We start from the raw sequence: 18,926 nt of genomic DNA on the forward strand, positions 1-18,926 counted from the left end.
GCAAAACGAGGCAAAACTGAAAAAATCTGATGTGGACAACACATGACTTCCTTGTACGCCTATTAAATTTACATATACACATTTTTAAAAGTATATAAAATTTTATTTCATTAATAACTTCTAATACTTTTCATATATATTTTTAAAAATATTATTGAATTATTACTTATTATACATTTTTTTTATAATTAGAAGTTAGTAATTATTAATAAATCAATAAATTTAAATTAGGAAAAAAAAACGTTAAAAAAAGGAGATGAAATAGATTTGAACCGATGTGCCTTCTCCATTGTAAAATCAAATCAAAATATTTCATTAATTAAAATTTTATTTGCCTATAACTCTGGAACAAATTAAAATAAGTACCGCTTAAAAAGCTCTCAATTAGGGCTTATTACTGCAATTATGAAAAGTCCAAAATCCAAATTTTTTTGATCTTGGGCTTTTTTGCACTCTTTTGGCTCACTCGATTGCAATCAAAAGGGGAGGTGAACAACTAGATGTTACAACAGTCCTAAATCTGAAATTTCAACATCCTACGGGTAATCGTTTTTAAGTTATCCGAAATACATACGTACGTATTATAGACGTCACGCCAATAGACGTCAAAATAGATTCAGAGATGGTCACAATCGATGTTTCCGTTAAAATCTGAAAACCGAAATTTTTCGCCATCACAATACTTCCTTTACTTTGTAGAAGGAAGTAAGAAAAAAAGAATATATAAGCTAATTATTCCCCCAACTCTAAATAAAATCGCCCGAATACATAACCGTAATGACAAACTATTATAATGGAATTCATACTTAGGAATGGAATTCATCCTAATAATGTGACTTTAACAACAAAAAAGAAAAAAAGAATTTTTTTTATCTTATGGGGGCTTTGAATAAGAGAAAACACCATTTCAAAGTATTTCAGCTGGCCAAGAGATATTAAATTATTTAAAAAATTTAGCTATTTTTTAAATAAGTATTTTGAGACTCTGCACACATAAAATCCGTATTTGCTTGCCTCCTTGATCCGATCATGACCAAAAATATTTAGCATTAATGCACAATATACAGTAATCATCGTGGTAAATTTCATTCAAATCGTTTTTATTTCTCGAGAAATGAAGTAAAAAATGGAAACACATACATACATTTCTCCCGAATTTCAGTTCTTAAAGTAATTTTTGGTTAGAGGATTTAACAGGACAGGATATCAAGGTCGGTTAAAGATTTTACATGCAAAATTTTATCCGATTAGCACACTTTCGTTTATACTGTATACCAATACGGTTAAAGTATAAAACCGTTAGATAAAAAAACAAAAAAAAAAAAAAAACAATTATAAGCCTGATTTTGTAATTACCATTATTATTGATCACTGGAAATTCTATGTTCTCGGAAACTGGCGCGGAATATCACAAGATGAGTAAGTGGTGTATTATGATATTAATAAGATCGTAGGACTGTCTAACGGTCACATGGGAATTTCCAACTTTTAAAGTTGATTCCAATGTTCTTTTGCTGACGACAACGTTTTTATCGCTGCGGATATATTCGATACTTAAGAACTCTAGTTTTTCAAAAGATATTTTTGCTTGTAGAAGTATTAATAAATTGCACGTAAATACAAAAATGGTGATGATGATGATGATGATGACTGTGATTTTGTATGACGATTACAAAAAAAATGGATGAAGCCATTATTTCATGATTAGGTATAAAATTTCATCAAAAGTGTTCAATGTATGTACATCCTTTCTTAGATGTGGAATCAAGGTACCTTGATTCCACAACTACGAAACATTGTGGAAATACAACTAAGAAGGATTGTGGAATCCACAATCAATTTTCACTGCATTAATATCATTCCATTTATTCGTTAAAAATGACAAATATATTTTGAAAACAATGATTTATATCATAAATTAAACGTTCTCATTTTACCCTTAATCAATTAAAATAGAGATATTCGAACTGTAAAATACCGGGTGATTCAAAAAGGCCTGGCCTTCACAACTTTAAAGCATATAAAAATTTATTGAGAAGACTTACAGATTCGGTTGAGAGCTCACTTCATCGAAAAATACATTAAGTTTTGGTGAAATCCAACAATCACCCAATCCGAAAACCAACATTCACTTTGGTTCATTTGTAATGTGGCATACATTCTATCTGAAGTCGATTTCATTCCTGACTGTAGCTAGCAAGTAGGGTGTTACCTCTGCAGCTGCGGATTATTCGAAGTCTTAGCTCAACAAGATCAGCAGACAAAGGCAGTACATAAATCTGATCTTTAATGAAACCCCATAAGAAAAAATTTAACGAGATCAAATCTGGGGAGCAAAGTGGCCATGGAATTGGACGTTCAAGACTAGTCCATCGAGTATCAAGAAAATCTCGAACTTCTAAGCGGTAGTGAGGTGGTGCTCCGTATTGCTGATAGTAATGGTATCCATCATCGTCAGCTTCAGGAATTAAAACATTTTAAAGCATGTCTAGATAAAAAATAACATTTAAAATTGCTTGTGGAAGGTGAACAATCCAACGAAGATTTGGTGCCAAGAGTTAACTGTGTGCCAACTAGGAGGCTCTCTATCATACTGTCTACGAAAATTACGTTGAACTGCAATTTCCGATTGCAAATTGTGAAACCAAAACACACAGTAAGCACCCCGTTCCGTACCAGTAGATGCATCCATTTTTAACAACACTGGTGGGCGAATTCGGTACTAATGAACTACGCGAGTCAAAACTTGATCTATTTTGCTATGAAATGAGACCTCAACCAAATCTGTAAGTTATCTCAATAAATTTTATATACTTTTAAAATTGTGAAGTCCTTTTTGAATCACCCGATATTTCAAGGCAAATAATAAAAGTATTTCATTATTATCTGAAAGAAAGCATATTCTAAGAATGTTGTGATGGAACTGAAGCTGTAATATGAACTAACTCGCAGATTTCATTGCCGCTGATCCTGCGAATATTTCTCCCAGATCTGTGAAAGGTAATTTATATTTTAAATTCAAATAATCTTTTATATTGTTTTAACCGTTTTATAGTTTCTGAATGTATTTTAATAACCATATACCATAAACACTTCTTTTATATTTCATATAAAATCACCGAACAGTACATGTATACTTTGTATTACGCCAAAATTTTACGATAAAATAAATCGTTTCGAAATTACAGCATTCGTTAAATTAAATTTTTGTGACTAACTATTCAAAAATTGTTTACGGATTGCCATGCTTGATGAACATCAGGTACATATATAAAAAGTAATAATTTTAAAGAAAAGAAAACAGGAATGTGCACGAGTATACATGGTTGCAATGAGTTACATATCAAAATAGGTATCTAGTTTAAATTTCAAAACTTCTTGTTTTTTTTTTTTAATAATACTGCGTAGTTAAAGAGAAAAAAGATATACTATGAAAATAATTATCGAAACGTGAAAATAAAGATATTTTTACAGAAATAAATCTTTTGTTTATAAAACTTAATTATTATATTTTAACGAGTAAAATGTACGTAGTGAAACGTAATGACGTTTAATTTGAAGGACAAAAGTTGTAAACAACGCATAAAAAAGTAAAACCTTAAACGGTATACAAATAAACAAATTTAAAGTAAAAGTACAAAATAAATAATTATACACATGAGAAAATTTTAATAAATCAAAAATATATATTTATATATTAACTATTAAAATATATATAAAATAAATATTATTAAATCAAATCAGAAACACTTTTTAAGATAATTTTAAAACTTCTAATTTAAAAAAAAAAATGTAAACAGATAACATATGTTGTTTAAAAAAAATCTGATGTGGATGCCACATGAGTTTCTTGTACGCCTATTAATAAATTACATGTATACATTTTTTTTTTTTTTAAATTAAAAGTACTTAAAGTTTTATTTCACTTACAACTTTGATTTTTTTTCATTGTTTTTTTATTGCTATTATTCAATTATTATTTATTGTAATTTTTTTTACAGAAGTTAATAATTATTAACAAATCAATATATTAAAATTAAAAAAAAAAAAAGTTAAAATAAAAAGGAAGTGAAGTCGGATTCGAACCCTTCTTTCCCATCGTAAGATCCAAATATTACAAATACATAACTGTGGAACCAATGAAAATAAATACCCCTTATGATATATCGTTGAAAACCTCTCAGTGAGGACTTATTACTGCAGTAGAAAAAGAACCAAAACCCAATTTTTTTTTTAATTTTGAATTTTGGACACTTTAGTTCCAGTCAACTGAAATCAAAGAGGAAGGTGCACAACCAGATGTTACAACAGTCCTAAACCCAAAATTTCAACATCCTACAAAGTAATCGTTTTTGAGTTATGCGAGATACATACGTACAGACGTTACGCCGAAACTAGTCTAAATGGATTCAGGGATAGTCAAAATGAATATTTCCGTTGAAATCTGAAAACCGGAATTTTTTACGATTACAAAACTTCCTTTATTTCGTACAAGGAAGTATTGTGATCGCGAAAATTTCGGTAAATTAAAAATTAAGTAAGAGAAATAAATTACCGTTCTATACAAATTGGAACTGCAGACACAATGAAAATCAAATATTGGTAAATAAATATTTTATGTTTAAGATGAATACAAATATTATTTTTTCGTTAACGAATATTTATTTATTACGAAATAATTAACTGTAGAAATAGAGACACTAAAATCATAAATCATATTCAGTATTTTTACTGTATCTTTATTTTTAGATAAATCATTGTATTTTTTTTTACTTTAGATAAAAAAAAACTTTAGAATAGCCAAAAATACAAAACGAAAATAATTTAAATGAAATCACTCGAATAAACTATTAATATATTCTATTATAAAAGACATACAAAGAGATTCGAATATAATGAATAGTAAGCTTGCTCTATTTTTAGAAGAGAACTAATTTATTTTGAGAAGATAATAATAAAAGGTGTTAAGATTGTAAGAGAGAAGAGTAGTGGTTGAGGGGGAATCAAGGGAGGTGTAGATAGATTCAAGGCCGAGCACATAGACACGAAGAAAAATGAAAAAGGAGAAGATGATAACTGAGGAGAGGGAATAATAATAATAATAAATAAAAAGATGCACGACACGACTATACATACCGTTATCGACATCGCTCATACCCTCATCATCACAGCCAGTTTATAATGTCTACCTTATAAAGAGAACAAAATGACACTGAAAATTCACATAGATGTTACTAAATCAACTCTTCCTCTAATGAATAGCAACTACTTTGTTTGCGCAAATAGCTTGATATGATCAAGCCGTAAATGAAAAATAATACTTACAGACCAGTGCACGAAGAACAAAACAATTGTAGGTAAAATCGTATTATTTAATGAAAAAAGCTGGCAATGTACTAATAACAAATCCAAAGGAAATTACACATTGACGATTAACTCCAAAAGGTCTTAGGTAGAATAAATTTCATTAATTTGATAGTATACGGGGAACCCGATTATACGAAGGTAGATTTTTCTGAAGTCTAAACTATCCGAACTAGGCGATTTAGAAAAAAATTATACTGTTAAAAAAATCTAAAATACTATTCGAATAATATTTGAAACCTTTACTGCAACAGGAAATGTATTTATATAGATCTTTATTTTTGCTGAGTTTTTAATTAGTTTTTTTCTGTAATTTGTATAGTACAAAATATACAGAAATTTAGGGTAGTGTTAAAATAAAATTAACTTCTGAAAAGACTGATAAGAAATACATTAATTCGTCAAGCATGAATTATGCTGTAATGATATAGTGACTTAATCCAGGACCATCACACGAAAAAGCTCAAAATGTTTGTCTATTGCTATGGGCTGGTGGAAGCGGGAACAAGAATGTGATTCTCACAAATTCTTTATTTAAAATGATTACGTGATCTTGCAGCTCATAACCGAAAATTAACATTAAAACGAGTACAGATTACAGATTTTTTTACGAAGATAGTGTTTTTAAAGGTATGTGTTGATTATTGACTTTAATAACGTTTTATTCTATTAAACGTATAAGAAATTAACATTTTTATAACACACAGTAACTTAACTCAATTTCTCGTTAATATATATATTTTTTTTTTAAATTAAGTTTTATATATTAGATTTTTTATAAAGCATTTGGATAATAAATTTTAATCTATTTCAGTTTGTTTTTTTTTTTTTTTTAATTCTGATTCTTTATAAAATTTAAACTTATTGGATTTTCTTTAACGTATTACTTCAAACTATTTTTTTTATTGCATTTTATATATGATCTAAGTATCACTTTAATTTTACTGAAATACACGAATATTTTTTTATTCTCGCCTTTTTATTTAGTGTGATAGCCATTAAATATTAGTATAATAAGTTCAGTACGTAACACAAACCTTTTTACAATTTTACATTTATCCGAATTCGGCCTTGTAAAAAAACAATTCGGGTAATCGGCATTCCGTTATCAATAATTCATAGTCTTTAATTATCATAAAGATACGTTAAATAACTATAGAAACAATAATTCGTGTGATATATGCATTGTAGAATAAAAATACCTAAAATTTTCTCAGTTAATAGTTATATTTTTCTCAGTGAAATTAATAACGAGAATAACTCGTTTGCATCATGATCAGGTTATCTGCCATGAGTTAAGCCCCTTGCAGCCTTGTAAAAAAACAATTCGGGTAATCGGCATTCCGTTATCAATAATTCATAGTCTTTAATTATCATAAAGATACGTTAAATAACTATAGAAACAATAATTCGTGTGATATATGCATTGTAGAATAAAAATACTTAAAATTTTCTCAGTTAATAGTTATATTTTTCTCAGTGAAATTAATAACGAGAATAACTCGTTTGCATCATGATCAGGTTATCTGCCATGAGTTAGGCCCCTTGCAGCATATTCGTTTCCATTCTGCTGTATTCCCAGTTAATCTTTCAAGATCCTGATTACTCCCGTTTCATTTTATATTCTCTGTAATTTTTATTCTTTCCGACCTCACTTTTTTCCATCAATACAACTGCTACTTATCTTTCTAGCACTGTTTTCATCAATCCTTCTCTCATGAAATATCCTAGCCGATAATCTGTCTGATTAAGCTTCTGTTCTCGTTTACTCCTCATTACTTCTTTATTTTTTTTCTGTCTGCCCACTTTTCTTCCTTGTTAATATTTCATGGGTCTAGAGCCCTTTTTTTCGTCAAGTTATACTTTAAAGAATTTTAAATTTTAAAAATCATATAATCTTCTAGTGTTTCCCTATACATATTTCAGTAGTAGTTCTTAATTCAAATTTACAAACGGTGTAAAACTTTTAACTAGTTTGGAAATATCTAAAAACATGAATTTAAATTAGTCTTCTAATGTTATTAGTAATGAATAATGATTATTAATTTAAATAGTGAAGGTTAGCCTTCACTATAAGAATTTCAGCCATTTCTCAACTGTTTATAAACCGATCTGAACAAACGAGGTATCATTTTGTTCAAAATAGAAAGCTTACAGTTTTATAAAAAAAAAAACATAATTGATAAAACGGATATTTAGACAGCTCTTAATGATTAAAACATTTAAATGGCCATCACTTTAGTATTTTCAAACTTATTTATCTTATCGTAGATGTTACTGGATACATTTATACCTAGTTTCATTAAAATATTTCAATACGTTCTTAATATTTAAATTTTTATTAAAAGAAATAATAATAACCACGAAATGGCTGATAGAAGGAGAATGAAGAGAGATTTTTTTTGTATAAATTGTTTTGTTTATTCTGATGTCTTGAATCAGTCACTTAAGTTAGGCCACTATTCCCGGGCATACTCTAAATGAATATCTATACATAAGCGTGTGTCTCCAAATTTTGAAATTATCACTTAATATTTAATAATGCCGCACAAGCTTCAACTTTTTACGTTGCCATTTCATCAAGCAAAAAAAATATATATACAGGTTGTTTGTAATTTAGCTTAACTTGTTTTTTTTTTATTTTAGCTTTCTTTTTAACAGTTAACAGTTATTAGCATTTATCAGATCCATGTTTTATACACAAAAGAAGAAAAGCAAAATGCGTTCGACATAAAAAATAAAAAATAAAGAAGTAAAATAATCGGAAAAAATCATAAATAATGATAAATTTAAATTTAATAGAAAACCGTTAAAGAAAAATACAAAATTATATTCCCGAAAATTTATTTTTTAAAGAACTGAGAACATATGTCCTATAGAGTACTAAAAACAATTTATCAGCCAAACATACTTACAGAAAGTTAAAACAATAAGTTATAAAATTACATAAACGAATTTTTTTAGTAGTAGTAGTGGTAATAATAATAATTTATTTATTTATTTGTTTGTATTTTTTGTGCAATTGGACAGCTAACTATAGCCTTTGTGTATAATAATAATAATAATAATAGTAATAATGACATATAAAATGTTACTTATAATAAATATTGAGGTGGGTAACTTTTAAAAACGAAAAAAATGTGTAAAAAGACATTATTATACAAATCCAGGACATACATCAATTTTATTTGTTTTTTTAAAGAACAGATACATGTTTCACAGTTTGGCTGCAGTACAATGTAAAAGTCAGGTTTTAACCGTAGGCCAAATGCATTTAACAGGCAAACAACTAAAAATAAATTATTCTAACTGTTGGCACTTAGTACTTTAAAAAAATAATGTCATGTGAAAATACTTTAGTGATGAACGGGTAGAAAAATGTTTAAATGGAATAATTTTTTTTAAATTCATCGTTTTACTATCGGCAGGACTTCGAACTGTATAGCATATAAATTTTCCATTAATTAGCCAACTAATTTAATAAGGTTAATAAGTTAATGATAAAAATTGTGCTAATCGAAGTAGATCTTGATCGTAGGAGTAAGATGGGGACAAGTACCAACTTATCCAAGATGATAAAAAATTAATTTATGTTACTTTGCAGAAATAATATCAAAGATAACTGTTCTTCTGGAAATTCGTAACCCAAGTATGAGAATTTTCTTTATGGGTGATGGGAAAGATGGGAAATAATAATGGAAAAAGAATTTACTGCTATTTTCACTTTTAAGCCTTCTTATGGTTAGAATTTTTTCAATAATCAATACGAAGATGAAGATTTTTTTTTACAAAATATTAACATCTCTATTTCTTATTAATCAGAAAAAAGATCAAAGAATATCTTTATAAAAAGTCGTTATGGGAAGACGCAAATTAAATAAATTATATATTCTTAGTTAAATTTAAAGAAATTCATTTATACGTAATGAAATTTCACGAAAATATTGACAACAGAATCCTTAAATCAATCTAATAAAGGTTCATTACCAGAAATCTCAAACTTGGATGAAATAATAATTTCAATAAACATCATCAGAATCGAAAAAAATATTGAATATTGATTTTTTTTTATAGTTAAACTGATGACATATATTTTATTCCGATTTACTGATAATATAGAAACAAAATGAAAAGTTGATTATCAAAACATCAATGACATCTATTTATTTATCATGAAATAAACTACATGCAAAAAGGTTACCAAGCAAACTACCCCCATTACGTAAATATATTAAAAATACATAGGCGAATTCTAGTTAATGTTGAATATATTTAAAAAAAAAAAAATGAAATATAATTAAACTTTATCAGTTAAAAATCACATAAATCAAATGTAATGATATTTTTATATTAGTATTAGGAACGGAAAACGTTAGAATTTACTATTAACAAACCACACCTATAGGGTGTATCTTAACGACCAGATGTACGTATAAATATAACAAACAATTATTTTAAAATAAAAAAATGGGAAAAAAAGGAGTCATTCATCGTCAGATTATTTACTTAGGGGAAAATTAGAAGATTATCTATCTAACTTTCACTATTTATCCGAACATAATTATATTTTCACCATCTGAGCTCTATCTAACTTTAATATTTATAAAGTTCTTCTGGAAAAAAAGAGAATAATAGTGTGTGTGTGTGTGTGTGTGTGTGTGTGTGTGTGTGTGTGTGTGTGTGTGTGTGTGTGTGTGTGTGTGTGTGTGTGTGTGTGTGTGTTCATAAATTTGTGATCAAGTTGTTCATAACTCATTGTGATTGTATATAGTACTCCAAATATCTACACTCTTACAATGTATTATACTATATACAGTATTAGTTTATATATTTTTTCCTTGCTTGAACAAATTAAAGGAATATTGTGATCGCCAGAAATTTCGATTTTCAGATTTCAACGGAAATATCCATTTTGACTAGTTTCAGCGTAACGTCTGTACGTACGTACGTATGTATGTATCTCGCATAACTCAAATCGATTAGCCGTAGGATGTTGAAATTTTGGATTTAGGACTGTTGTAACATCTAGTTTTGCACCTCCCCTTTTGATTGCAATCGACTGGACCAAAAGTGTCCAAAAACAGCCCAAAAATAAAAGAAATTGGTTTTTGGACTTTTTCTTAATTGCAATAATAATAAACCCTTATTGAGAGCTTTTCAACGATACATCATAGGTGGTACTTATTTTCCTTGGTTCCAGAGTTATAGCCAAATTAAATTTTAATTAATGAAATATTTGGATCTTACAAGGGGAAGGCACATCAGTCATCTCCTTTCTTATTTTAACTTTTTTTTAATTTAAAAATATATTGATTTATTAGTAATTTAACCTCAGATTGTAAAAAAAGTTTTACAATAAAAGAAAACATGAAAAGATATCAGAAGTTATTAATGAAATAAACTTTTTCTGACTTTTCATTTTGAAAAAAATATGTATATGTAATTTAATAGGCGTACAAGGAAGTCATGTGGAGTCCACATCACATTTTTTTTTAATTTACATCTATTTTGAAAATTTTAATAGAAATTTTTACATTTTATCTCATGAAATAAAACAATTAGCTCTTAAGGTTCGTTAAATAAAACATCTTGTCTAACATTAAACGATAAATAATATGCTTGTCGTGTCACGAAAAGTTTAAACACATCAGATAACAGTTTAAAACAATGTAGTCTTAGATGACAGTAGGATGAAGCGGTTAAATTTATTAACGTACAAACAACAAAGAATATTCAATCAACTCACCTGAAAAGTTACTGCCTTAAATTAGCGGAAAAAAACTATTAAATGTAACCTATCTATGAAATACTTTTTGACATATTTTCATCGCGCGCGCGCGCACACACACACAATTCAGTAAATGTTGTTAAATTGAAATGATTTTTTTCGATATGAGACCATCACACCCCAAACACACACGAAGGGAATAACTCAACAATTTTAAAAGTGAAAGGAAAGGTTCATAATAGCATTTTAAAGACCATTAAAAAACAAATAATTTGACTAAAAATCATGGCACTATGACAACCCTAACCAAAATAGTAGCTACTTAATATTTTTCACATACCGTTTCAAAACGTAGTAGTAGTACGATCCAAAAATAGTAATTTCATTTAAAAATATATAAATATCTCGTTTTAAAAAAGAAGATTTATTTACTATTGGCTGTGATTTAACAGGAGATACTGTAGACAAGTTTTGAAAATATCTTTAAATGATATTAAATCGCCACCGTTTTCGTTATAGTTGTAGACGAAATATTTATACGTAAAAATTTTTATTTTTCAATACTCTAAAATGGTGAGTCGATATTCTACCCTTTCCATTTGACACCGTTTAAACACAGGCGTTTTTAATTTTTCAATATTAGTTTTTTTTTTACGTAATTGAATAATGAAAAATACGGAAATTTAAAACTTAATGCGTCACATTAGGTTTTTTTTTTTTGTATAAATTACTTGCATTTATTCATAAAGAAATTCCATAATAAAACTTTGTTTACTTAAATAAATCGTTTTTTTATTAAACATTTTTTAATTTTAATATTTCACTTGGCCCATGAAAAAAGTTTTCTTTCCAATTCGGCTAGAAGGCAAAAACTGTTGGGCAAAAACTGTTGGAGTATGCTTGTTTCATATCGAAAAATAGACTGTATCCACAGCATTTGATAAATTTCAGGATTGTAAGGCGGTCAATTATTTAAGAGTTACCATATTTTATGACCATCCTGCAATTGTTAAAGTTCTTAGCTATCTATAAGTAATCATTCATAGTTTACAAGTTAGGTGATTTTTAAACTACTAAATTCTAATTATCTGCAACTTTTATTATCAAAACCTTTTAAAATTACTCCTGATGGTAGGGAAAAGTACGGAACAAATTATAAATAAATAATTACATTTTCTTACTCAGTTTATCAAAATGTATATACCTTTTTTTTTTTCTTTTAATGACAATTTCTGATTGAAATAAATATTACTAGGAAAATAAACGATAAATGAAAACTCGTTATCCAAATAATATCCATCTTGGCAGGAGATGTGGGAAAAGATTAGTTAGTTATTAGGCAGACTATATGGGGTATTTTTGGGATTAATTTTACCTATATTCCAAATTTGTTAAATATAGATGAAAAAAAAAAATCTTATAATGAAAAGAATTACAATACTTTCAAACACATCGTCAATGATATAAATTTTTCTCCAACATAGTAAGTACGTTGCAATCTGTTCAACTAGTGAACAATGAGCAACCCTCCCACGGCCCAATAAGATGAAGATGATATGTATGACTTGTGATTAATTGAATCCAACCACCAAAGTACACCGGTATTTACTGTCTATATTCAAATCCGTATAAAAGCAACTAACTTTTATACTAGATTTGAACCGCAGAACCCTCGACTTTGAAAATCATCTGTTAAAAACCTGATTTGCGTTGACGAATTAACCACTAGACCAGCCCTGTGGCTGCTACTAAAGATAATATATCATTACAAAATTTTATGTATTAATTTGTTTCAAGTCATAAATGGAGAAGGTCATTATTTTTTTTTTCTATAACTAATTACACTAGTAGATTTATAACAGGTTTTTGTTTACTTTACTTTTGTATAACTTTGATTACATTAATATTTATTATCAAGAGTAAAAAAACGATAAACTTACTTTAATTAAAAACCTATATTCTTTGAATTAGATTAAAACGTTATTTATGAACTTATTTTCAAGATGAATATCTATTGTTTGTTTTTATTATTCATTTTTTTCTTTAATTATTATTTTTTCAATACAATGAATAATTGTGTTATAAACATACGTATGCATGTATGTAGCAAGAAATCCAAATTAATGTGCTCAGTAGAAAAAAAAAGGAGAAAGGAATTAAAGATAAGAGAAATAATTTACAAGGAGAAAAAAATTATTTGCGAAAAGAATAAGAGTAAAATAAAACAAACAACTCGATCAAAACCACTTCTTCAGACCGCCTTCTTCTTCAAGGATAATTGACGACTAAAATTCCTCGGGAGATCAAGATACCTTTATCACAAAAAGGTTTTCGGTCGTCCGAAAATTTTCATTGTTTTTTTCATCATTTCAACATTCCAAATTAAAATTAATTCGTACGGAATATTGAAAAATAGTATATAATTTAGGCTAAATTGTTAATTTATTATTGTTTTACATTACTAAAAACCACTTTAAAATAATTTTGTTTAAATTAAAGCAATTTGAATATAAATAATCAATAAAAGGTTATTGTAACAAAAAATATTTATCGGTTATATCACAGTAATTTTTTTTTATTTTAATCTATACAGTTATTTCTAATCTATTATTTAAATTTCATCAAAATTAACAAGGAATATTTAAAAGTAAAAGTGATGATAAGATATTTTAAAACAATTTTAAGTAACATATACAAAACACAGTGATTTTAAAAATAACTGTACGAATTTCATAATAATAATACTATTAATTACGGAATATCTATACTAACAACGAAATAAAAAAAAACCCCGATACTCTAGATAAACTGAATCATTATTTAATTTAAAATGAATAATTCATTAATGATATGTGATGAGAGATACTCAAAATCAATAAGATTTTAAAAAAAGAAATAGTATTTAGAAATTTTACTTTTTTTCCAATAAATATTTTTCAGTAAATCTTAGAATTGAAGTTACACAATTCAATGATGTAATCTTGGTATATTTTTATATAGCGTTATTTAAATCTATGTCAGTTAATACTTATTTTTAATTTCAACACGAAATACTTAACAGTTTACGAAAATCATAATATTTTTAGCTGACAATAATGCTGTTTAAAATTTCTCAATATCTGAATTGGGGTTAACATTTATAACCACTTCTGGAACAATAAAAATTGAAAATTATTTTTATTCATACGACCTGAATAATCTTTTTATCTACTTAATAGTTTAATATTGAAAACGTAATACTTCATAAAAAAATTACCAAGTATATTAGAAAATAAAAAATCTGATGTGGGCTTCACATGACTTCCTTTTACGGTCTATTAAATTACATGTACACATCTTTTAAAAACGAAAAGTACATAAAATTTTATTTCAATAATAACTTCTGATATTTTTTCATAAATATATAAATATACATATATTTATTATTATTGAATTATTATTAACGTAATATTTTTTTTTTTTTTTTTTTTTTACAATCCGAAGTTAATAATTATTAATAAATCAATATATTTAAATTTAAAAAAAGCATGTTAAAAAAGGGAAATAAAGTCGGATTTAATCCGATATGTCTTTCTTTTGTAAGATCCAAATATTTCATTAATTAACATTTTATTGGCTATAACTCTGGAACCAATGAAAATAGGTACCACTTATGATACATCGTTGAAAACCTCTTAATAAGGGCTTATTACTGCACTTAAGAAAAAGTTTTTTTTTGACATTTTTGGTCTAGTCGATTGCAATCAAAAGGAGAGATGCATAACTACTGTAGATGTTACAGAAGTCCTAAATCCAAAATTTCAACATCCTACGTCTAATCGTTTTTTTACTTATGCGAGATACATACGGACGTACGTACAGACGTCACGCCGAAACTAGTCAAAATGGATTCAGTGATGGTCAAAATGGATATTTCCGTTGAAATCTGAAAACCGAATGTTATCGCGATCACAATAAGTCATTAACTTCGTACAAGGAAGTAAAAAGAGTTGTATCAATGATTCGGTAGAGAAGGGATGTGTCTAGACTACTCTCTGAATTTTTTTGTTTTTAAGGATATCAGTGATTTTCTTGTGGCTGTTTTTTTTTTTTTTTGTTACAAGGTGGTAAATTTTTTTTTTTCTGAGCTGTAACTGAGTCAGGTAACTTGTATCTTTATCAAAATTCATATTTTTTGTTCGTATTAAGAACTAAATATTACGTAATTTATATATATATAAATGATGCTTGTATAAAACTAAAAAAAATTGAGGTTTATATGCGCGCGTACCTACGTATACTTGAGCTAGTTACAGAACTCTTTTTTTTTATTCTATGCGTTATCGTTTTTTTTTTTTGTTTTTTTTTTTTTTTACTTTTCTGTGAGTCTGGACAAATATTTATTCATGATAAACTTATTATATCTGTGATTAATTTGCAGTATTATAAAATTCCATAACTCTGTTTCCCAAATTCTTCTTTGGTGTGTAATACTTAATACCTATTTTCATCTCGATTTAATTTCTAGCATTGTACTTATTTTTTTAATTACTTATTTATTATTATTTGTATTCTTTCTGCCCAGGAACAAAACAAAAAGATACGATTTAAGTAGAGAAAGTCTACGGTTACAATTATCTAAACAACATAAAAAATTATTGGTTCAATAAGGGGAGAAAAAACAGTCTAATATTTTGCGATGATATTCCTGAAAATGAGGATGAAGATAATGGAAACCTAAAGGAAAAACTTTTGGATTCCTTTAGTATGGTTATGGCGGTAAAATGTTAAGGGATTTTGAAATAAATTGTTTTTTGGAAATTGGATACTGTACCGGATATGAATCGTCCTGTTTTATTGGCCGTTGTATATAATTTAAAAAAAGCTGAAATTATGAAAAAATGTGCAAAGCTCAAGTGGAGTAAAATATTGGTTTCTACGGGTCTCGATAAAAAACCAGTATCATTCGAAAAGCTTTGCTTGAAAAGAATTCCTTATTATAAATATCAAGTCATACTGTGCCTATCAGAAAAAACTGACTCGTAATAGACGGAAAGTTCTGCCATCACAATACCTATTTGTTAATCGCTCTTATCTACATATTTATAAAAATAGTTTATAATATAGTTTATAACACATAGTTAAAATTTAAAAAAAATTTAAAGTTAAAATTCGTATGGAGAGGGGAAAATTCTTAGAAATGTTTAGGAACGGAACGTAAGGGTAGCGGGAGTTTTATTATATCTTACTAATCGCAGAACCTGGACAAATTTCCCTTGTTCGTCTATCTATTATCGGTCGGATCACTATTTATTTAATGGCGGTTGTAAACTTATATTATTTATAGACGGAGATAGTTTTTATGTTCCGGTTCTTTAGACCAATGCGGAAATAATTAACCGGGGGCTGATTGTGAAAGAATAGGTGCATATGAACCTCGTACTCCCGGCGTAAACCCCTTTAGTCAACCCGCTGAAGTCCTTTCGGTCCTAGCGCCTTTCGGACTAACAGGAATACGCCTTCCGAGGGCCTAGTATTTGGAGAAAGCAATGCGCTTTCTTCCCCGGAGGGAGTCGCAATTGCTGACCGAAGTAAAATTGTAAGTTAGGAAAGGAAGGTGGGTCACATGTAAGGAGAAGTTATGGAACTTCATTCTGGCTGCCATTCGCGCTGCTTCACGGCTGGGCTAGGTCGGCCGGATTCCAGTCCGTGGCGGTGAGTCGCGTTGTGATTCTTCGTTTTCTTCTTCTGTGTTCTTCTTTCTTATTTGGCCTGCCTTTCCGTGAACCGGCTGTAATTGGATAACAAGCCGTACGAAAAAAGTTTAAGAATTGCCATTAAAATAAAAGGTACTTCGGTGGCAAGGATTACCAACTTTTTTCGTTCTCGAATTAGGTCAGCTTCTTCAAGCAGTTTTTCTACCACCCAGACTAAAAGAAATGACAATCGTAAATCTAATACAAAAAAAAAAACTCAATAATTGCGATTATATAAATATTATGTCAATCTTCCCAGACAGGTGGTAGCGTCTCGGCCTTTCAGCCGAAGGTCCCGGATTTGAATCCCGGTCAGACATGATATTTTTCACACGCTAAAAAATTCATTATTATCCATTGGTACCTGTAAAAGAGCTTCACGATATTTTTTTTATTGTTTGAAAATTTCGTTTTGGATGAAGTAAACTTTCAAAATGTAAAAATAAATTTCGAAATTATGAAGTAATTTGTCATCCAGCTATTAAGACTTTGTTCGGACGGGTAAGTGAAGACACTATTTTTGGTATTTAAAAAAATAAAAATTACGGTAGTATGAGGCAAGAATGCCGATGACATTAATTATTGTAGAACTGAATCTACAATTTCAAGAAAATTATCTAATTCCAATATATCTGACTTGTAACAATGGTTTCAAGATTTTAATACATTATATGATGCGGAATAAAGTATTAAGGATCAAATTTTTACAATTTTAACGGAAGAGTAGGAGATAAGCAGATCATTCCGGAGGAAATTGTCTGTAGAATTCACTTGGACAGACTTACAGGAATTTTAAGGATAAGCATCTAAATATTAATGTAAAAGCTTTGTTGTTCTTTTTTGATGATTTTAACCTAGGGTTACTGAATAGATAGATGGCAGGAAACGATCAAGTTAAGTACACTTTTATTAGTTCACAAGGATCATCTGTAATAGATTTTTTCCGTATATTTTTTGATTTACTTCCAGTAGTAGTTTCATTTGAAGTGGGCCCCAAAATATTCTCAGATCACTTAGCAATTAAATTGAAGCTTAAACTAACGGAATCAAATGAGACCCGAGGTGCTGTGTTGGTACTTCCCAAATTAAAGTGGAATTGCAAAAATAAAGCCAAATCTCAACAGTATGTCAATGCAATTGTGTGCATCGTCAGACGGAGTACTGATGAAAATGAGGATTTAAATTACCAGGTTAATATAATTTATGATTATACATCTTCCGAAAAAATACTGAAATCATGTTTATTTAATATGATAAAACAATAACATAATAAACATCTTGTTTACTCAATATTTCGACTTAAGAAAAAGGGTTTAGACTTTATTGCAATTTTTCCCGCCAAATTATTTAAAATAATATTCAAGGATTTTCTTTTATCAATTTAAAATTACTCTTGAAGGATTCTGCTAAAACTAATTAAAAAAATTATTGAAAACCCTGAATTTTCTACTTTCCGTTCTACGTGTACTGCTGAAATGATTTTCATTAATGCTTTTTTGAATTGTGATTTATTTCATTATTTTTTAGATTTATTATATTCGATTATTTACTTTAATATTATTTCTTACGTTTATGTATTTTAAATAATTAATAATGACTTTATTTGAATGTATTTTTTTTTAATTTAATAATTGTAAGCTCTGTGATGCTGCTCTGATCAAGGTTTCATTACGTTTTTCCTTGATCCACCCACATAATTTCTGTAATCGTTCCTTTATATAAATTTTGTAGAGTAGCAAATCTATCCATTCTTAACATGATCTATTTAAATAATTCATTATTACATTTAATAATTCGTATCTTCAATGGTATGGCCTATTAATTGATAATTAAAAACGTTTTACACTGACAATTGTTACAATCGATTGTAATTGTTAAGAATTGAGATATTAGGAAACTTCAAGTAAGATAACCACTTATTTTTAATTGAGATTGTTTGGACTCTCAATTTGATTTACGAAAAATAAGACGAATGTATTCATTCCATTACGCTATTTTTCATTCCCGCATTAATTTTTCTAGATCGTGTAGGATGCAGAATATAGAAACTATTTCACTGACAATTGTTACAATCGATTGTAATTGTTAAGAATTGAGAT

At 28.0% G+C, this 18,926-nt stretch overlaps 1 protein-coding gene across 2 annotated transcripts in view; it reads right to left on the reverse strand.

Moving 5' to 3' along the window:
- heca (hdc homolog, cell cycle regulator) overlaps positions 1 to 18,926 on the reverse strand; it is a 550,635-nt gene that overhangs the window by 386,291 nt on the left and 145,418 nt on the right. The window contains exon 5 of one of the 2 annotated variants that reach the window (XM_075358855.1): positions 18,041 to 18,056. The exons of the other annotated variant lie outside the window; for it this stretch is intronic. Coding sequence (XP_075214970.1) covers positions 18,041 to 18,056 — 16 coding nt within the window. The remainder of the gene's footprint in view (positions 1 to 18,040; positions 18,057 to 18,926) is intronic. 2 annotated transcript variants of the gene reach the window in all.

The sequence above is a fragment of the Lycorma delicatula genome, chromosome 3 (genome assembly GCF_047948215.1).
Source record: "Lycorma delicatula isolate Av1 chromosome 3, ASM4794821v1, whole genome shotgun sequence".
Lineage (NCBI taxonomy): Eukaryota > Metazoa > Arthropoda > Insecta > Hemiptera > Fulgoridae > Lycorma > Lycorma delicatula.